General features: G+C 39.9%; 1 protein-coding gene across 1 annotated transcript; it reads left to right on the top strand.

Moving 5' to 3' along the window:
* The first annotated feature begins 343 nt into the window (after positions 1-343).
* kcnh4a (potassium voltage-gated channel, subfamily H (eag-related), member 4a) lies at positions 344-21,431 on the top strand. The gene is made up of 16 exons (XM_078269556.1): positions 344-419; positions 7,898-8,131; positions 8,462-8,593; positions 8,753-8,886; positions 9,417-9,663; positions 11,228-11,385; positions 12,216-12,423; positions 12,764-12,958; positions 13,046-13,245; positions 14,794-15,043; positions 15,151-15,365; positions 15,525-15,563; positions 17,498-17,865; positions 17,959-18,038; positions 18,299-18,375; positions 20,460-21,431. Exons 1-16 carry the CDS (start codon positions 344-346, stop codon positions 21,429-21,431), a joined length of 3,585 nt encoding a protein of 1,194 aa, XP_078125682.1.
* Positions 21,432-22,684: the final 1,253 nt, after the last annotated feature.

Below are 22,684 nucleotides of genomic sequence, written 5' to 3'. Positions count from 1 at the left end.
AATGGCAGAAACCATGGTGAGTGGAGTTCGCTGTGATGCTGGAGCAGTGTTGAGAGCAGAGGGATGCGCAACTGAACCCTGAAAGCTCCTGACTCAATACTGAGAGAGAAGCTTTAGAGAACACCTCCGTGGTATCTTCAGAAGAAGAAATAATGCAAGTCAGTGGTTTCCTCTCAACAATATAGAAAAGGAGCAATTTGCACTCCAGAGCATTGTGGAAAAGTTAGAAGTGAACCCAGGGAGAGGCACCGTGTTTTTCTTTTATGTCCTCTTTGGGGAATGGTGAGGAACTACTGGAAACTTCTGTCTGAGAGTCTGCAACCTTCTCCTGATCTAGTACAAGATGCCTGTGATGAAGGGCCTCCTTGCTCCACAAAACACCTTCTTGGACACCATTGCAACCCACTTTGATGGCACTCGTAAGTATATTTTATAGAAGAGATTTCCCTGATACTCTACAGTTGTCTTTGAATATTTATGCCTTTATGACTTTACCTTTATGACTTGTCAAGGTAAATAATTACTACATTGCAGTTTAAATGTAATTTGTGGGACAAACATGACATTCAGTACATCCTTTTTTGGTTGTGTACATCTGATGACTAGTTGTGCTGATTCTCTGGGCATTCAGTACCATTACAATACTGCAGTCCATGTGTTTCAAACTTTTTCCCTAGAGACACATATTATTAAATTAAAATTGTGACATCTGAAAATAGATTCCTCTCAGTTTTGAGGCTGCCACTCTACCAGTTAAGCTTTTAGGAGTTTAGCCTTTGGCATTTTTGTAACCTAGTTTAGGATTGTGATTGACACTGAAAAACACTGCTGTCGACAAAAGTGTCCAACGGTGGTGAGATCCAATTATAAGACTGCAAGTTGTGACAGTAAACCAGAACTAGAAATGGAGATGGTCAGTGCAGTTTAGGATGATGTATTGGAACTGAAGAGCCACTTGTTGCTTATTAAGATATTTCACTGTTGAAGTTCATGCATTTTTCAGTCAAGGTCTTTCTTTAAAACAACAACAAATTGTTAAGTGAATCCTTTAACGGCTGTAGCTCTCTTCACGACAACACAGACACAGGTTGGTTCTCTGAAATGGGCGTGTATTGCTTTGCTCTTCGGTCCTTAATGCATCCATGTCACGCCATGAGAACTATATGTGAATGAACATAGTAAGCATGTCAAATTTATTATTTGTTACCGAAGAAAATAAAAATACAAATTGCACTTAGCGTGAATATAAATAAAGCTTCACATGTAAGATAAAATACCTCGTTGGCTGCTTGTCCTGAAAAGAGGTTCTTAAATCCTTTGAAAATCCTTTACTGTTCACCTTAGCCTTCTACAACAGTGTAACTCTGTTAACTTAATTAGCAGAGCGCCGTGACATGTGCTCACGTTAGAGTTCCCTTGCTCCATTAACAAATTCCGCAACAGTGGAAACCACAACAGAGAACTTTAGTTCCAAAAGGAACAAAAAACACAATGGACTAACATCTTTAACTATTACATCACATTCATTTTAACCTTTACATTAAACACATTTCCTATTTATTTACTGTATGAGATAAACTATAAATGTAATATGAATTTTGCATTAATTATGCGTCATAAACAGCACATATTTAACAGCACTTACAACGGCAATATTAAAGACTTATGTTCGTCATCTTCAATTTGAATCTACCAAACAAATAATTGTCTATAGAAATGTCTGTATGTTTTCAGCAAGTCACATGTTTCTCACCTGTTCTTCTGCAACATTAAACCTTAAAACACTTAGGTTCTATGTTTGTGGCAGGGCAGACTGTTGCAAGATATGTTGGTATGTTCTTGATCTTGTTTATTGTTTTTCCATATCCTTTTGGTGTTTTTGTGCCATGCATAGGGCACATGGTGTAATGGTAGCAGGAGAGTCGCAACAAAATGGAAGCTCCGCACAAATGAGGCAAATGGAAGTGTTTGGTGAAAATTGGCTTTTTGACACTGCTGAAAATAGATGTCTCAATCAGGAACAGATGTGGTTCAACACAGTGTCACTCATAATAAATAATGTGATTCTGCCAGCAAGCACATTAAAGAATACTTAAAGGAAATTAACAACAATTACAGAATTATACTGCTATAAATTGCAATTTGTAAATAAACATTACTGTTGAAGAAACAATGCTTTACTTAAAAAAATGCATTTATTATTATTCCTACAGTTATTGTGTTCAAATGAAAATATGCAACATTATGCATCACAGTACTTTCAATAATTTCTCAAATGTAAATTCAACCTTAAAAAAACATCTGCAATTTTGTTCTTTTGCTCTTGTGTTGCCACTCTGAACCTCCCAGATAGCAATAGTATTTTCCTATTTGGAGAATCTCCTTGTTTTGTACAGTGTTTTACACACAACCTTTTTGTCCAGAGCATGCTGCATTTGTAATATATATACTATACCTACACCCCCACAAACAGTGCACGTGTCTGTGCTATTGCATAATGAAAATAAAGTCCAACAATTAGACATTAGTTGTTTATTTTCATGCTTCGACAGTAATGATGTTCACCCACCGTCCATTAATGTTGACCCTGGTTGTTTTATGTTTGTTCCCGCCCTCCCAGTCCAACTCTGTTAGTGTGCACCATGCCTCAGAATAAACAGAGTAGAAAGTCAGCTCTCTTCAGAACACGATGTAAAGGTGTGACAGAGTGTGTATGGGTCAGACTGTCCATGTCCTTTACAACTTGACAAATTCACAAATTCAGTGTGATTACACTATCTCTGTCTGTATCTCCCTATCACACACACACACACACACACACACACACACACACACACACACACACACACACACACACACACACACACACACACACACACACACACACACACACACACACACACGGCAGACATTTTCTCAATCTTAGCTGCCATAGTACCTCTGTATCAGATGTGCAAGTGGGCGGACTGACCAAGTAAATGAGCGGGAGGTACAGTAAACGGGCCAACTGACAAGAGATGATCAGAGCCTGATTCAATCTGAAAAATTGCCTTGAATCCGTCTCGGTGTAATGGAAAGCCTTTTTGTGCGATGATGACATCTCTTTGAAGACAAGGCGGGGGAACTTATTTCAACTCATGTCTGTATGCAGAACAAATACTACCACTATCCACAGTGGGAATGTCAATTGAGAATAGTCTCAGGGAAACTGAGGTGGTATTCACATGGCCCTGATATTTGCAGGGAAATGAGTTACAGTAAAATGAATAGTGCAGAGGCCAAGGGACTTTAATTAAATATCACCGGTCTTGCTCAGCCAAAAAAAAATACTCCCTCATTTAATCAATCGCTACCTCCAAATATAAGTAATTAATGTCAGCTAAATACATAATTGAATTGATGGTTTATAACATTTATGATATCATGTAATATATGTATATGCATATATAATTACAATATAATATTTTTACTTTGTGGACTGCAGGGTCAAGAGGATCATAGATCTGGATTTTATAATTGTTTCAGTGATATAGTAGTACTGTACCAGCCATAGAAAGCCGTACTGTAGCTTTTTTTTTTTTATCCCTTCTTGTCCACAGTCTCTTCTCTTAATTGCCTGGGTAGGTGTTGAAGTGACATGTTTCTCCTCCTCACAAGTGCCATAATGGATAATTAAGGAAAACACAATGACTCTTAACGATATGAGTCATTGTGTTTGAGAGACTGAAATTTAACTTAAAAAGGCAAATGTTGTTGGTGAATGCCAAGTAGAGTTTTTGATATAGCAATGAATAAAAACTTTGATTAAATGATTCACAACATGCACTGATTTTCTATCTAAGCTTTGATATTAACATTTACTGACAAGAAATGACTGTAAGTTTCACATCTAAACAATTATTTGGCCATTCGGGCATTGATTGAGCCATACTATTCTCTTGAGTAACATGAAGCCATAGAAACAGGCTGAGGAGAGGGAAGACATAGAGGAAAGTGGAAGAGTTTGATTTTAGAGACAGGATTTGACAACTGGCAGTAAGGGATTTGACCAAGATATACATTTGCTCGTGAAGATTACAATCGAGACAGAAATCTGACTGATTTGCATCAATATTGATAAAATTGATGAGTGTAAGTGATCACGTGATTTAAGAATATCTGATCAAGGGGTTGAGGGCTTCAGTTTTAGAGTAATTTTAGTAAATCCTCACTCATTCATAAGCACTTTAGCAATTAGAGTCAATCAAATCCGTTACATGTGTTGAGTATGAATCAGAGCAAGGCCAATATTGATTCCTTTTGGGTTCATCTGTGTTTCATGGGGCACAGTGTCTTGGTAACCCTGTAGATGCAAATTGCAGCATTGGCATATGTTTCATTTTTTCGACACAAATTGCCATGGCAACAAGAGCATGCACAGATCTTAATTTAGTTTCATGCGAGATAAACTGCACACTTATCAGGTAGAGAATATCCACACATTACTAATTACATGTCTTTTCCTCTTTGGAACAAACACTTGTTAACACCCCCTCCATGCTGCCTGCTCGCTAATTATTTTCTGGTTTAAAAATAATAGAAATTAGATCAGGTGAATCTACAGCAGCTGCATGTGATATTATCAGTCAGTGTTTACTTTCCTAGCTGTAGGGAGATAACAAAGCATCTTTCTTGTTAAAACTGGCTGCAGTACAGGTGTTCAGTGTTGTCTTTGCTTAGTTTCTCACCTGTTCTTCTACAACATTAAACCTTAAAACACTTCTATGTTTGTGGCAGGGCAGACTGTTGCAAGATATGATGGTATTTTCTTGATCTTGTTTATTGTTTTTCCATATCCTTTTGGTGTTTTTGTGCCATGCATAGGGCACATGGTGTAATGGTAGCAGGAGAGTCGCAACAAAATGGAAGCGTGTTGTTCAGTGTTCATCATTATAGTGTTTTGCTGTTGAACATGTTGAAATTGAATCAGCTTGCATTCAGAGAGAACTGAACAAACAATGAAAGAAGACACCATTAAGTGGACTCGGTTCATCTGTCTAAATATTGAAGGGATATTTAGGGTTATGTGGAGATGAGTGAAAGCAGACATGCATTAGTCAGTAAATCATAATGATATTTTGCTTTAATTTCTCTTAAACCCTGGAGTGCACAGCCCCATATTTAAAACATTCTGCAGCTTATAAAGAATGTATTAAATCAGGCCGGCTTCTTTATTTCCAAGCTCTACGGTTTTTTTAAGCAGATGGTAGCTTGTCATGAAGTAGATTACTCACACAACATACATATGGTGTCATGCTTGACCTTGTGATTTCTAGGTAAATTCTTTCTATTCACATAGCAGTCTGTCACAGCCCTTCTAATAAATGAATCTGAAGAAACTCTTTGATATATAACTATTCTGTGTTTTATTACAAAAGAGACATAAAACAGCTTGCCGATTAAATTCAGTTGTCTAGTTGCAGTTTCATTATCTATACTTCCTGCCCTAAGATTCAATGTTCCAGCAGTTAGCAACTATATTTTTTTAAATAATGCTTTCATTTTCAAGTATCTGTCTGAATTGACAAAGCTGGACAGCGCCACAATTATTCCACAGACATGAAAGCATATTTTAGACAGAGAAGTATTCTCTCTCTTGCCTTATGTGAGCATGTGTTATGTAATAACTGAATATTAAAATTTTAGTTAAAATATGCTTCTCATCTGAGTTAGAAAGAGAAATACAGGTCTATGTAGTTTTTTTTTTTTTATATTGCCAGAATAAGGAATCAATCTTCGGAGTAAAAACAGCTTTTTAAATCAACAAAGTACAAAGAAACGTCATCTTAGCAGTAACAAGCAATATAACTTAAAATAATTCCCAAGTACTGTTAAAGACATATTTCAAAATAAGAGTGTCACAAAAAATATAGGCCTACTTGCAAATGTGTGTAGAACATCTTAAGGGAATTGTTTTTCAGACATTCACATTTTTGCTATTGTGCTAAGAAAATATAACTGTAAGGGTGTAAGAATGAAACTGGGAATAAACAGCAACACTGTCTCTGTCTAAAGGCATCAAAATCTGCCTACCAACACTTCATTAAAGTGTTACTCATTGATACTTTGTAGGCCCATTGTTTGTTAAATCTGTACAAAAGTACAGGGAGTTATATGCTATTTCTGGGTCAGGAGGACCAGTCACTTCTTGGAGTCTCAGGTTTATAATGTGCATGCATATGCATATGGATAAAACTAATGTCTTATACAAAAGTTCTGCAATCATACCCGAAGGTTCTAATGTTCAGGTTTTTTTTTTTATTGTTTTAGATAGGTGTTGCCTTTATGGTCATTTTAGAAGATAGTTAGTGGTGATGTTGGACTGTATACAGGGCTTTAAATTAACATCCGCCAATCTGCCAAATGTGGGTAAAAATTAACTTTGGCTAGTAACATTGTAAAGTTACTAGCCAATTTGGCCAGTGATGAATGTCAATCACTGCGTCTGTTTGAATCTGCAGTTTGACTCATTGTTGCCAGATTGGTCTGTTTTCTGGCAAGAAATTTGGGTAGTTTTGTGTGTGTTTGGCTTGGAAACGTAATATTTATCTGGCAACACTGCTTGTAGTACTAATCCTACATTTCCCATGAACACCATGTCCTGATGTGTTGTACAACCCTTGGCTACGTGCCTAGCCTGTGTGGTATCGATTGCGAGCTACGCTGAAACGGAGAAGACGAACGCAACGGCGAGAAACAAACCAGAGGAGCTAAAGTTAAAGTAAAGTTAGTTAGGAAAAAACAGTGGCTAGTGGAAAATCTGATTGGCTGGTAACTTTAAAAATCTACTAGCCATGTTGGCTGGTGATCACAAAAACTTAATATAGTTCTGACCAGTAGTGATGGTCAAATGAAGCTTCGTGAACCACTGTCTTTATTTTCTGAGCTCACTAGATGGCTCTCTGTTCAAAGAAAAAGTTAAAGGAATGGAAACTCAGTGTGTTTTCAACCCTTTGTTGAACAGAGAGCGCCATCTAGTGAACTCAGAAAATAAAGAAAGTGGTTCGCGAAGCTTCATTTGACCATTACTACTCACCAGTCCTGACTGTGTTCCCGTTATTTAGCCTAAACTCATTGACATAAAAGGACATAATTATTAAAACACCTGTCGGTATAACGCAATACAATTCAACAGCACCACAAACTGCATCCCCAAAAATCATCATTATGTTAAATCAACTCTCTAAAGCGGTTTGGGAGTGATTTGCAAGGATTCTCTTCAAATGTATTTGTTCTTGTGTCGAAAGGAGCCAGGTGAGGTGTTCCTGGCATCTGATCAGGATGCCCCTCTGGGCGCCTTACTTTGGAGGTTTCTGGAGCAAGTTCAACTGGTAGGAGACCTCGGGGTAGACCTTGCTTATTAGCCAGCTGCCACCGTGACAAGGCCCCAGATAAGCAACAGAAAATGGATGGATCTTTTAAAATATACGTGTGTAAAATCCGAAAGGCAGGATGAAAACATGCTCCACCTGCTAATTAAGGGTCAAAGCCTTGGAGCCATGGAGCCAGCTGGAGCCTTGCATATATCCTTAGACTTCATACACACCAGCTTACTTCAAAGCACTCTCTGATACACTAGACTATTTAAGGGCTCTGAGCTGAATGCAGACAGAATGACTCAGTAAAAGAAAAAAAAGTTGTTTTCTGTTGGTGCAACAACAAACAAATCAAATCTGGAGTGAAGTATGTATAGGAAGAGGGGAACGGGAACACAACCTGGTCGCCATCTCTGAATGTCTTGTTTTTTCAGAGCTACAGCTGTGCAGTAAGAAAAGCCCAAAATATTGCCTGTTCAATCAGTCTTTTCTATTCCTCTACACAGTAGCTTTATCTTCAACCTTTATTTCTTCCCTTGCAGACAGTAACTTCCTACTGGGAAATGCTCAGGGTCGTCATGGCTACCCAATTGTATACTGCTCTGACGGGTTTTGTGAGCTGACCGGCTTTGTTCGGACTGAGGTGATGCAGAAAACATGTACCTGCAGCTTCCTGCATGGAGCCGAGACCTATGAGAGTGTAATCCAACAGGTAGTCAAAGCTCTGGAGTGCCAGCAGGCGTACCAGGGAGAAGTCTGCTTCTATAGGAAAAATGGTGAGGATCATAGGCACATGATCACCCAGATGTTGAGTTGGCCATGCACTCTGAAACACACGTTTTAATATTGTATTAAAACCTAACCTAAAAGTATTAGAGAATTGGTGATGATGAAATGTAAACCATCTTCCTGTCCTTTCTTTCACTGTGACCACAGTTTTTTAAAGAAAGCACACAGAAGGGAGTAAGGAGAGGTTAGCTACAAGAATGAAAAAAAAATTGTTATTCCAGTGTTAATAGAAATCCAATCATCATGTTAGGGGGAAGAAATGTCTAGCTGTATTGTTGTGGGTAATTTCAGTGTAATAACTTGTTTAATATCCACAGGAAATCCATTTTCGTGCCTCCTGGATATTGTGCCAATCAAAAATGAGAAAGGTGAGGTGGTGCTGTTCCTCTTGTCCTTTAAAGACGTCAGTGAATCATATGGGAAAAGCCATCACTGCAGCCAAGGAGACGGTGAGGCCTGGCTACATGCATTTCCTAGCTTTAAAATGTCCCATTTTAATTTCATCTTCAAAAGACATGCTGTTACATTCATTTATAAAATTCAAAGCTAAATGGAATACGGCATTTACAGTGTTACAGTTACAGTGACTATTGTGGTTTTGCTCACAGCTGTGTCAGAGGCTGCTCACCAGAGCAGGAAAAGCAATCGATTGCACTTTTCTCAAGCTCAAGAAGGGGGGCGGACTATTCTGCACAACCTTACCAATCTGTTCACCAAGAGGGGCAAGAAGAATCTGACCAATGTGAGTGCAAACCCCTGGGTCATAAGCTCATTAATCTCAATATTTCAAAAATTCCTTTCCTCAGAATAAACACATCTGCTCTCTTCAAACCCCTGCTGTCCAATCAGCAAGCCTATTGTTAATTAAATCCTATTCAACATGTATTTAAAAATGTTATGGTGATAATGATGAGTGATAATAGGCAGGTGTACTGGATACCCTCAGTGGTTTTTTGCTGAGCTCATTAATGCTAGCACTACCTCAGTTGGCGCTGAAGAAAATGCACATTATTTGTAATTTTTAAATTTTTTACATTTTGGTTTCATTTATCCAAAGAACTCATTATACATCAGGGTTCAAGGTGGCCGTGGCATATAATCCAAGCACTTTTGTTAAGTAAGTTCTCTCCAACTGTTGATTCAGAACTACGGCGCTGGGATGTAAACGAGAGCAGTGCAGATTCAAATCTCATACCTTCCATTTTTCACAGAGTTTAATTTCATGATGCTTTCATGATTTTTATGTGATTTATATGTGCCCTTGTCTTTCAGAATGTATTTCAGAAACCGTCTCTACCTGAGTACAAGGTGGCAGCTGTTAAGAAGTCACGTTTCATCCTGCTACACTACAGCATCTCCAAGGCCTTGTGGGACTGGCTAATTCTACTGGCGACCTTCTACGTTGCTGTCGCTGTGCCTTATGACATCTGCTTTGTCAGTCATGATGAGGGCAGCGACTATCATTCACTTGTCAGTCGCAGCACCAGTGACATAGCAGTGGAGATGCTCTTCATACTTGGTATGATGTATTTGATTAAAACATTTCCGTTATCATTGTATGCTTGCAGTCACGTCTTTCTCCAGATAGTAGGCAATTGTGTTCAAACATCTTTGTGTAACATAATTGGTAGCTTGTACCACTATCATTTTGAAGTAACATCTCCTGCACTGACTGCATGCTGCACAACCAACCTGTTAAAGCAAAGCATTGTTATGAAGAGAGACAACAATGTTCAGTTTAAAGTAAGAACAACCATATTTCCTGGTGCAGCTGCAGTGGTTTCCCTGGCAATGGTTAACCCCCGACTTCCCCCCCCCTTCCTTTCCTCGCCCACTCAGGGTGTCTCTGTTGCCCCAGGTTACAAATCATAATAAGATTTCTCTCACTTCGTCCCACTTTTCCTTTCAAATGAAATGTGAAAGAACATCAGTCATGAGGCTCTCTGACTCCCTCTTTCTCAACAAGTTTGTCTGGGGAAACATTTTGCTCACCTGGAGTCACATGCTGTTCTTGTCTTTTTGTAAAAGTAAACCATTTACAGTGGAGAACTACTACAAATGCTTGTCCCTGAACCAGCTTCATTTAAATTCATGAACACTATCTAACCAATCTCATTGCAATAAATGAAAGAAGAACTTGTCTTTTGAGTGTATCAAGTGAAACCGTAATATAATTTGATGTATTGCAATACTTTGGTCATATGATTGCTAGGAAATACTGCTAATGTCCATTTTAGCCTGCAATTTAATGTGTTTTTTAATCATCAATGTAGAGCTTTTTTTCAAATGAATAATTACTTTCAAATAATTAACAACTGGCACAACATATGTACTAAAAATGACATCATCTCACCTCTTGCAGCAATTTTTTTAGAATGTTTTGTAATGTTTGCATCTGTAATAGTTACTACTAGGGCTGCACAATTAATCGCAATTTTATCGAAATCGCAATATGGAATAGTGCAATATCCAAATCGCAGGGGGGGGCGCAATATTTGTTAAAGGCAAAATATGTGTCAAACCATTCTGAATGAAGTATTGTGGTGCTGCAGAGACGTCCCAGCCTACAAATCGTATCCTACAGATTAAAGAAAACAAACTGTTGTTTGGTACAGATACTCACAAAAATGTACACTATAATCATTTTAATTTTTAATTTTAATATTTATTAAATAAAATGAGAATAATTATACAAAAATGAGCATTCCCTCCAATATCAGCAATCACATCGCAATCGCAATATCAGTCAAAATAATCGCAATGAGATATTTTCCTCATATCGTGCGGCCCTAGTTACTGCAGCTATTATTTTAAGATTAGCTAATAGGCGTATTGCGAACTAATTACTTACACTTTAGTCTTTTCCCTAGTAAGCTGAACAAATGAATAACCAGTTTTATAATTGTGAAGTATTTATTATTAATTCATTTACTTGAATTATTTTTGTATGTACCTGAGCTATAGTCTGAATAAACTACCAATCTGCCCAGCTTAGACCTAAATCTATAATGCAATTATAAAAAAACATTTATTTTCTTTTTTTCTGTTATGTGATACCTTTCCTGTACTTCTCTCCTTTTCAGATATTATTCTGAATTTCCGTACAACCTATGTGAGTCAGTCAGGTCAGGTAGTGTACGACGCCCGCTCCATTTACCTCCATTACTGCACCACTTGGTTCTTTGTGGATCTGATCGCAGCGTTGCCCTTTGACCTTCTCTATGCTTTCAACATCACAGTGGTAAGATTATTGTTTTACATTTCTCGAAGTACAGTGTGCCCCCAGGTTTTATACTTTCCTGTCTCTGTCCACTAACACTAACTTAGACAGACCACTAAGTTTTAGTAGTGCTGTTCCCCTAGAACATTGGACTAGAGATGATTATCTCTCTTCAACCACTTCACTAAGCATTCTCATTTGTCTACTCGCTTCAGTTTATTCTCAAGAAAAATACTAGTATTTCTCAAAGATAAGTTTTACTTTGGCGCAGACCTCTCACAAAGACATCTCTTTATCAGGGCTTAAAACCTTTCTGTTGGCCATTGCACTGCGCTAATTAAAGTATTTATTCTGTTCTATGTATTCATATCTTGCACTGGACTGTAATTTGTATTCTATTGTTTGTCTTATTGTGTTTTAGTTTATTTTGATCTTCTATTTTATTTAGTTTGACTCTCCTTAAAATTCTGTTTATGTGTCGTTTTATGTTGTCCTTGTGTTTCTTTTTTATCTTTTCTTAATACCTTTCTGTCTTATGTAAATGTGCTATACAAATAAACTTGCCTGACCTCAAACTACTCTATGTCTTGGTTTTGTTGAAATTGACTCTGGATAACAACTTTCCTGCTAATAGCAACATTAAATTCAGAGCAAGCACTTCACAATAGAGACTATTAAAATACTCTAAATGAAGAAGAAAAAATAGGATGGGTCACAGGTTATAACAACAAATCTATCTAATAGAACATGTGTGGGTTAAAACTGCATGTGTAGAAATAGTTTTAAAGAAGTGATACAACTTCCAACTTGTATGTATGTTCTGCTCTCTCTCTCTGTCTCTACTCGCCTAGACCTCGCTGGTGCACTTGTTGAAGACGCTTCGTCTGCTGCGTCTGCTGCGCCTGTTACAGAAACTGGATCGCTACTCCCAGTACAGCGCTGTGGTCCTGACCCTGCTCATGTCTGTGTTTGCTCTGCTGGCTCACTGGATGGCTTGTGTCTGGTATGTCATTGGACGCAAGGAGATAGAAAGCAGTGACCCCATTACCTGGGACATAGGTGAGCACATTGTGAGTGTTTGACAGCTCCAACACCACTAAATCAAGAGTATAATGTTCTTCTTTCTCACTCATTAAGCTTTGCTGAGACATTTTTAGTGTCTCTCTTGGCAACCCCAAAGGGCCAGTACTGTACATCTCTAGTCATGCTTGTCTCCTCTCAGCCTGGAGGAAGTTCAGGTCACACACTAAATCCATTATATCACCAGTCATGCATTATATCATTCTACATTATATCACCTACCAAAGGAGAAAGGGTCATCTATTAAAGCAGACTTGTTAGTTTAGTCACCTAAGGCCCTTACAGTCTTATACAACCTTCTTCTGACCTTGTCCACCAGGCTGGCTTCAGGAGTTGGGAAAGCGTCTGGACACACCATACATCAATCACACCATGGGTGGTCCCTCCATCACTAGCGCCTACATCGCCTCTCTCTACTTCACCCTCAGTAGCCTCACCAGTGTCGGTTTTGGCAACGTGTGTGCCAATACAGACGCCGAGAAAATCTTCTCCATCTGCATTATGCTCATGGGTGGTGAGTTTACTGGTGTCACAGAAAATTGCCAGAATTATGAGAAATGCTGTGAGTATATCATCATGTTACTCCCTCTCCCACTTCTAGCCCTGATGCACGCAGTGGTCTTCGGCAACGTGACAGCCATCATCCAGCGCATGTACTCACGGCGCTCTCTCTACCACACCCGAATGAAGGATCTCAAGGACTTCATCCGTGTGCATCGGCTGCCTCAGCTGTTAAAGCAGAGGATGCTGGAGTACTTTCAGTCCACCTGGTCTGTCAACAATGGCATCAATGCCAATGAGGTGGGTAAGGAATCAAGAATTAGCAACCACTTGCCTGTGATTGAACATTTTAGCCCTAATAAGAAGTGTTTTTCTGCTTGTCTCTTTTCATAAGTAACTGTACAATATGTGAACTTTTGAATGTGTGGGCTGCAAATGTCTTTTTCATGAAGAGAAAATACATTTTGGTGTGGGTGCTAGAGTCTACATTCAGAAATGTCACCCTTAAAATGTGGGTCACCTCAAATTCTCTGGTGTCTTATTCCATTTCCTTATGTAGACGGCACTTTGTTGCAAATAGAACTTCAGTAACAAATGCCAGAACCAATCTAGGAGAGGTTTCCTATAATTACTTAAGAGTATGAGTTGAAATAGAAAGAATACTTATTAACACCCTCACTCCCACCATCTGTGGATAATTAATTCACTGTTGAAGGTAACAGACAGCCACTGATATTGAGAACATGCTGGCTTTAACACCTTGTGTCTGTTTTTAATGAGCAGCTTGGTAGGTCATGTGAGTGCATAAACCTTTAAAACAACAATCTGTGCCTTTTTTCTAATTCCGAGGAGAAGTCTATGAGTATTTTAACATAGAGCCCCCTTTGGAGCTACATCATGTGATTTTTTTAGGAGAGAGAGAGACATAAATAGAGCAACATGAGTATAGTTTCGTTTCCGGGGACCTGGTGTAGTCACATGCGTTTGGCGGTAGCTCTGGTTTGGACCCTCCCTCCTCTTGACTAGAATATCTGGGTCTTTAGCTTGCTAGATGCAAAGAGCAACCTCAGCTGGCTACGAGATTTAATCATACAGTTGATGTGTGGACTGAACAACTAAAACTATGAGCTGAAAGTGGCTAAACTCTGCATAAAGCTGCAGAGTTGGTTGCTCATTCCTGCACCTTGTCTACAACCAATGTCTTCCAGTCATGTTTTCAGTTGTCCGTCACATACGTTTGACAGAACAGATGCACTTCAACTTTAACTAATGCAGCTGTCAGCTGTCTACATCTTGAAGCATCTAGTTAGGCTTCAACTGTATTTTCTTTGAATTTAAACAGTTAACCACAGGTGTATTGGCTATAAAGCCAAAACACTTGAACAGATCCAGTGTGATACTGACAGTTAGCCCCATCTACTACTGTTGTCCTGCTGACGTGTTGCTTTCACTATGCGGCCAGTGTAGACAAGAAGTTAGCGTTTTTGATTCAACTAGTGACACTGCTACATTTCATGGAGTATTGTTGATTTAGTGTTAAAATAAAGGCATTCCCTATTGGAGCTTAGAAATAAATACATAGCCTAACAGTGTATAAAAACACAACCAAATAAAATAATTTTTCGAAATTTCTGTTGCTCTTTTGAAGTAATGCTTTTCATCTTTTTCATGGAAGTTTGTGTGTTATAGTTTTGTGTAAAAGTATTTAGTCAGTTGGTAGTGTAGGGAAGCACATCAATATAAAGAGACACGTAGATCACTTAGAGATGTGGGGCTATTTTGTATGTCCTGAAGCACTGTAGCAGATCCGTGGTGAGTGAAGACTTATCTTTTCATGTCCTTTCTTAGCTGCTGCATGACTTCCCAGATGAACTGCGAGCTGATATTGCCATGCACCTGAACAAAGACATCCTGCAGCTGCCTGTATTTGAGCGAGCCAGCAGAGGGTGTCTGCGCTCCCTTTCCCTGCACATCAAGACCTCTTTTTGTGCCCCTGGGGAATATCTTATACGCCATGGAGATGCCCTACAAGCCAACTATTTTGTCTGCTCTGGCTCCTTGGAGGTTCTGAAAGATGGCATGGTGCTTGCCATCCTGGGTCAGTGTGCACCAAGTGTACACCATTTCCTCTCTTATTCATTCTGCACCTTTCTGATGTGTTGCACCTTGTTATAACCCCTCTGTATTAATCGACAATGCCTACAGGCAAAGGTGACCTTATTGGGGCTGATCTCCCGGAACATGACCAGGTGATCAAGACCAATGCAGACGTAAAGGCGCTGACCTACTGTGACTTGCAGTACATCAGTATTCGGGCTTTGAGGGAGGTCCTTGAGCTGTACCCGGAGTACAGCAGCCGGTTCAGTTCTGACATCCACCACAACCTTACCTACAACTTGAGAGAGGGCAGTGAAGCTGATGTAAGAGATTTGCTATCACATTTAAAGAGGGGGAAACACTGCAGAGACAGACAGAAATTTCAATGTACCTGTGTTTATTTTGTCTGCTCATTAATACTTTGCAACCAAATATAGAATGTGTGTGTAATACCTTGTTAATTTTGACTTCAATACCTCTAGGGAGCAACAAAGCTTTCATGGTCTTCAGGGCTGTCTCAGGTACTGTATGTGCACCTCACTAAGGTAATTACTTCACCCTTCATCTGCTTGAAACATCTGGCAGTCGATTACAACACTATGTGTTTACATCTTAAGGCATTAGAGTGCTCTTCTAAAAACGCAGAACTGTTGTGGTTAATGTGGAAAATGGCATTTTAACTGCCTGAATTCTTATACATAGCTGATATGTACGGTGGCCGACAGGGGCAAACGCCCTGAAACTTAAGAAAACACACGCAAATAGACAAAACACAAGCAAATTAAGAAAACAACTTGACAACACATGTGCAGCATTCAGCAAACGCGCTGCAAATACACACAACACAACCAAATACATAAAGTCTATGTTTGAGATATGTTTGAGATATGTTTTCTCTCGTTTGGTGGGTGTGACTCGGCTCAGGTCACAGGTGATACTCAATCAGCAGAGACGTCTGTAAACTCGTGGTAATAAAACATTTAAAACTGCATCAGCGTTTAATGTTGACGTTTGTTTAAGCCATATTACATGAGAAGGTTTAATTTCGAGGTCCGAAAAGCGCCTTACTGAAGTATAGGCCTCCTCAAGTGTAATATTATGATTATACAACAACAGTTACCAACAAAATAAGTGATCAATCTGTATTCATATTGTGGAGCAATTCGCTCTTGAAATACAAACAACAGACAGGATTTCTAGTCCCTCCCTGTTTAGTAAACCAGCCAATTTACCATGGGATTTATCAAACTGAATAAATCCCGCTGGCACATATAAACACAAAACTGCTTTGCTAACTCCAACGTGTTGTAAGTAAGACATCTGCTGAAAATATTATTGTATTCATTAGCATGATTGCCATACTGTTTAGTTCACAAACATCCAAAACACCAAAGTACAAACACATAGCGGACCAGACGCAAGCTTTTATTTTGAAAAGCCGAAGCTCGGGGACATCACCAGCCAGGAGGGCATGAGACGGGAGCATAGACTTTATATTATTAATATATTATGTTATTAATAATAATATGAATTTAATATACAGTCTATGGAGTTCTCCATGCTGCAGCCATACCCGACTCTAATAAAAAGGCAGAGCGCTCTCTCCCCGTGGGGTCGAAAATCAAGCTGTTCCACTAGCTGCTCCCTCTAGAGGTCTGGAGAACTTCCGTTGTGTAATCTGGATGCTGCGTTTTTTTGTTGCATTTGTTTTCTGGGTTTGTGTGCTTTTCTTTTTGCATCGTTTCATATTTGCAGCGCGTTTATGTATTTGGTTGTGTTGTGTGTATTTGCAGTGCGTTTGCTGAATGCTGCGCATGTGTTGTCAAATTTATGAAGTTGTTTTCTTAATTTGCTTGTGTTTTGTCTATTTGCATGTGTTTTCTTAAGTTGCAGGGCGTTTGCCCCTGTCGGCCACCGTAGATATGAGGATGGATATGATGCTGCTAAGTGGAAGCTTATATGTGGACTATACAGACAAGACCAATTAGGTTCTCAAGAGATTTAACTTTAAGCTAAAAATGAGTGAACAATTTAACAAAATGAGTCTTCAATAAGCCTGTATGTCACTGTACAAATCAATAAGACAACACTTTTATAATAAGAGGCAAAGAAGGCTTTGCTACATTCGTTAATTCAGGTTTCTGTGCACACAATATATTATTTGCCCCAAAAGAAACTTAACTTGCTCGCTAGCGTGCATTCTGATACAATTGGACTATTTTGATTCAGCACTGTCTGTACATGTAAATATGTATTATTTACCATATTTGACACCAGAAATTAAATTGGACAGACAGTATTAATTTCTTACATTAAATGGGATGCGCCGCTACGTTATGTTTAATCCCTAATTGTACACTGACATGAGTATATCGTCAAAACAAACAAACTCTTGCAGCTTCCATTCATTTTCACAAATCAAAGAAAACTAATTTTACATCCATTGTCTCCTCAGCGTCATGCTTCTATGGGCCATAAACTACCTTATATTGTTGAGGCAGATGATGATGAACGTGAAGAAGACCTGAGACACTCTCAGCAGAGGAGACTGCCTTTGTTACATGGAATAGGCAGCCCAGTTCGTCAGCCCTGCCTCAGCAGCCTGTTAGGAGAGGAGTTCCACCACATCAATGCACTCCACATTGGTCGGTCACCTGTTCAGGACGGTAGAGGCAAGAGTCCCTCTCCTCAGCCAATCGCCAATCAGAAGCTCTCTCCTTCTCCTTTGCCCAGTCTTACCAGTGACCCAGGCTTAAACAATCGACCGGCCAATCTACTCATGCCATCCTTGCCTTGTGTTAGTCCACTGAACCTTAGCCCCAGGTAACCTGTTCATCCTGCTTAACCCCAATAACATTCAGTAATCATTTTTGCATCTATTTAACATTATGTAACAATGATTTGTGTCTCTGATAGGGTCGTGGATGGAATTGAGGACAATGGTCACGCATTTCAATTTAATGTAGAGCCGAGCGAGACAAAGACTAATGTAACAGGTAAAATCTCTGCAAGCTGCACAATGGATGAAAAATGAACTATATTGGATTAGGACAGCAAAGATCTTGATTGAAAACACTTTTCAGGAAAAAAATACTTAACTCTAAATTATGCATGGTTGAATCAACACAGGAATGCCACTTTGTAACTCATTTTGTTTCTCTATATTCAAACAGTACCTACTCATTAGATGCCATAGTACATACTGCATGTAGAGGGTTATCTTAGATCAGCTGTATTGTTTTTCATCCTTTTTCAGACCGATTCCAAGTGAGTGCTAACCTGCTTCTGGAGACAGAGGAAGTGAGACAGAACATCAGCAAACTGAACAAAGAGGTATGGTCAATATTAAGTCCCTTTCCAACCATAGGGATTTTTGCAGTTCCTAGAACATAACGTTCCTAGAACCCTTTTTTTCTTGTGTTCCGACTGGACTAATTTGGGGATTATTAAGTTCCTCTGACTGCAGTTCCTGTAACTCTTTGAGCTCCTACTTCAGGGCAGGGTCTTTTCCCTTTTCCCTTTTCCCTTTTCCCTTTTCCGCGAACCCTTAGTGACCTAGCAACGTCTGAAACACAAACAGTACATATTCTTCACTGTCTGTTGCAATTTGCCTATGTATGCTAACTCATAAGACAAACATCACGCATTCAACCAGCTAATTGTTAACAGCCGCTTTCCGACTAAGTAGTTACAGGAACGTAGTTATAGGAAAAGCCCACTTCTAAACAGATCTACTAACTACTCTCCCCCAAAACCATTTTTTCCGTTTGCATTCGCACTGGCCAAGTGGCCATAGGAACTGGTAGGAGGGGTAAGGGAGTGATGCAAGCACGGCAACGGTCTTTATAGCGTTAAAATCAGAAAACAAATACACCAAAAGAAGTATGAACTAAATACTAAATCTAATGTATATATAGCATATTTGTCATAATTTAAACAAAGTCTCCCGAAGAGAAATGAGTATCTCTCTCTCCCCCGCCGCTGCCTGCTGCGCTGTGGACATGTGTGTGTGTGTGTGTGTGTGTGTGTGTGTGTGTGTGTGTGTGTGTGTGTGTGTGTGTGTGTGTGTGTGTGTGTGTGTGTGTGTGTGTGTGTGTGTGTGTGTGTGTGATGGCCGGTCAGCCGCAGGACACGCTTGTGGAGTTTATTTCCGAAAAGACAGTTAATCACAGGTTCCGGTTAATCTTATGATGGACATGTGTTGTGATATTTAAACAAACGAACCGTCAACGGCGGAATAAAAGCCTCTTATTTACGAGACCGGTCTGAGAGACCTCCAGCTTACCTCGGGGTCATTGAGCATGACTGGCCGAGCGACGAGCTAGCGGCTCCGGCAGGCGCCTGCTTGCTGTCGCCTGCTGGCTGTCGCCTCACTTCATGGAGCTTCTCAACTCCAAAAACTTTGAAGCAAATTGTAAATTCGGCATCAATTTTCGCAAGACTGCCGATATTCGAAATCTAAACAGTTAATTTCTCGCCTAAAACGTTGTCAGAAGTGAAATTAGTGATGAATAAGATGGCGAAAATTGTTAAAATTGTCCCGTTGGTGTTCTGTCTGTACCGGAAACCCGACCCTCGTTGACCTAGGTTCATATGCTGAAAAGGGAAAAGACCCTGCCCTGAAGTAGGAGCTGAAAGAGTTACAGGAACTGCGGCCAGAGGGACTTAAAAATTCCCAAATTGGTCCAGTCGGAACACGAGAAAAAAAAGGTTCTAGGAATTTTATGTTCTAGGAACTGCAAAAATCCCTGCAGTGTCGGAAAGCGGCAAATGCTAGTTAAACTTACCCATCGTTTCGTTTGCCTGTTGCGCTCTACTCTTCTATCTTCTTCCATCATATTAATTAGGATCATATTACGCTGGAGCCTTCGTCTTTTGTGTTTCTCTGTTAAGTACTCCAGCCTAGTCTTTAAATGCAGCCATTCGAACTCCGTTATGAGGATCCCGGCAAGGCACAACAGGAACATTCCTATGGCCTCCTCCATGCTGGTTTGTTGTTGTATGTGGCGACGCTATAAAGACCGTTGCCGTGATTGCGTCATTCCCTTACCCCTCCTACCAGTTCCTATGGCCACTTGGCCAGTGCGAATGCAAATGGGAAAACCGGTTTTGGGGGAGAGTAGTTAGCAGAACTGTTTAGAAGTGGACTGTTCCTATCACTACGTTCCTGTAACTACTTGGTCTGAAAGAAGCTTTAGACCCAACTCAGTAAGATAAAAATGGGAAATATAAATTAGATGGCTATATCAGTGCATTCATTTTTGGGTTACATCATTTGGGTGACAGTGTTAAAGATACTGTAATTGTAACTGCTTTTATCATTTTCCTCCAAGTTGATCACTGCTTTTTGTCATTTAGGAGTTATAATTATTAAAAGGCGGATATTCCCAGGAGCCAACTGTTCTTTGTCTTCTTAGGTGAGCAACTTGAACCAAGAAGTATCCAACCTGGCCAAGGAGCTCCATGACATAATGCATTTCCTGCAGTCTCATGTGGCCATTCTCCATGCCCTTCCAGACTCCTCATACTCTTGTGGCATACAGATGGTTCCCAGTCCTAGTGTGACCCAGCCCCATGCCCCTTTAAATATTGCCACCGGTCTGCACCCCCATCATGAATCAATTAGCCACCCTACCAGAAATGTTTGGGGCTGCAGTGGCATGCCCTCCCAGGGCAGAAGCCCCACCTTGCTGCACTCTTCAAGCCCTGTGCCATCCTGTTTACACCTGTGCTGCTCTGACAGAGACGGGGCCACAGCCCATAGGTTACAGAGCCAGTGCCCCTTCCAAGTATCCAGAACAACACCAAACTCCCCCTACATGACCCACCCGCATGGTGGTCCATCCCTCCTGGGCCTCAGTTCTGCCTTCAGTAGCTTCCCAGTGATTTGTCAGGCCCCCCAGGTGCCATACAACACCTCTATTCCCACAATGAGCAACTCTCACCCTGTGTGTTCCCCAGTTAATTCCGGCTACTCCCATCCATCTCTGAGCATTCAAACTAACTCTGATCCCACACATAATCACACCAACTCCCAGACACCCATCCATTCCTCCATCATTTACACAGGCCAGCCGCAGTATCACACTACCTTCAGCTCTCTCACCCCTTCAGCAGTCCATACTTCAACATGCATAGGGCACAACCAGAGCCATCAGTGCTCTATCAATGCCCTCAGGCAAAATGACCCAGTAGGATATAGCCCTATCCACCTAACACAGGACCTTGCATCTTCTCTTCTGGGTCAGGTAACAGACAGAGACTGTAGAGCTTCACTTTATCAAGAGAGGACAGACAGTATTGAATCTCAAGATACGAGCATCAGTACTCCAAATGTAGAAGTTCAACCACCTCTCTTGGACGTGGAGGGAATACAAAGCCCACACTGATGACCCAGGTATTTTGTTGTGTTACTGTAGGATAAAGATTAAGTTTCCGCCAATTAAAATCTTCCCTGCCCAAATGCACAAACTACTGCTGAAACCCTACTGCCACAACTGAATAAAACATTTTGTAAATTATTTGTGTATTCATGTTTTGTATATGATAATGGCAAGACATGCACCACACACTCTCTTTTCAGCATTCAATACAGGGACATCTGGATATTTATAAAAGCAAGTTATCAGGTACACTGAAAAGCATTAGCTCAAGGGAGATATGCTGTACATATTTTCACCGCTGTCATCAGTGGCTTGAGATGCAAGTTATGAGTCATGGGCATGCAGCGCCACTCAATGGTGACAGGTGGTTACAACTACAAAAGGCTGACATTTTATCACACACAGCACAGAGGAACAAACCTGAATATGATACTCATCTGATTGTTCACCTTGAAACTGAGATAAAAAGAAATGAGTAAAACTGTACAGTTGATGGAGAAAATCCCAATGTTGCATATTTTTTACAGCACTCCAGAGATTTGCCATGTGTTTCATTGCCAAAGTTTCAAGCCTTGGCCTCATGATTCCTGGGCGAGTGACATTTCTGATACTTCTACATCTTTTTGCCCATGTTAATAATGATTAACAATAATGAAACTCAATCACACTGAAACCCCTCCCCAGTGTGCCATACACTTATGGTCGACACAAGAGCATCAGGGTAACACACTGCATACAGACCTGCTATAACTAACCCTGTAGCACTTAACATGACATTCTGACCTGAATGGGCATGTTAGCTATCATTCTGATGTACACAGTAGCATTATAGTGCCATCTGTAAAAACAAACAAGCAAGCAAACAATCAAACAAACAGACAAACAAACAGAACGGGCCGTTCTGTCAAAAAAGGGTCAAAAAAGAATATAGAATTTTTGTGTTTTTTGGTTGAGTTAAGTCTTTTTGTACAAGAAACAAATTATAGCTTTGGAGATCTAAACAGGATTTGAGTTAAAATAAAGAGATTAGCTGACTGTGGCTTCTCACAACACCTGGTTTCTGGAAATCATCACCCACCACTGAATCTGCAAAGTAACCAGTAGCTAATGTTGGCAAATACATAGCAAGGTAAAAAGTACAATATTTGTCTCCAAAATGTAGTAGTGCAGTACTTGAAATGTGTAAGCCTACTTAGTTAGGCTACGTTCCACCACTGTATTCAAATTTTAACTTTAAACTTATTTATACTTACTTTATA

This window comes from Sander vitreus, chromosome 15, assembly GCF_031162955.1.
Source record: "Sander vitreus isolate 19-12246 chromosome 15, sanVit1, whole genome shotgun sequence".
Lineage (NCBI taxonomy): Eukaryota > Metazoa > Chordata > Actinopteri > Perciformes > Percidae > Sander > Sander vitreus.
This window is presented reverse-complemented; position numbering and strand designations above follow the sequence as displayed.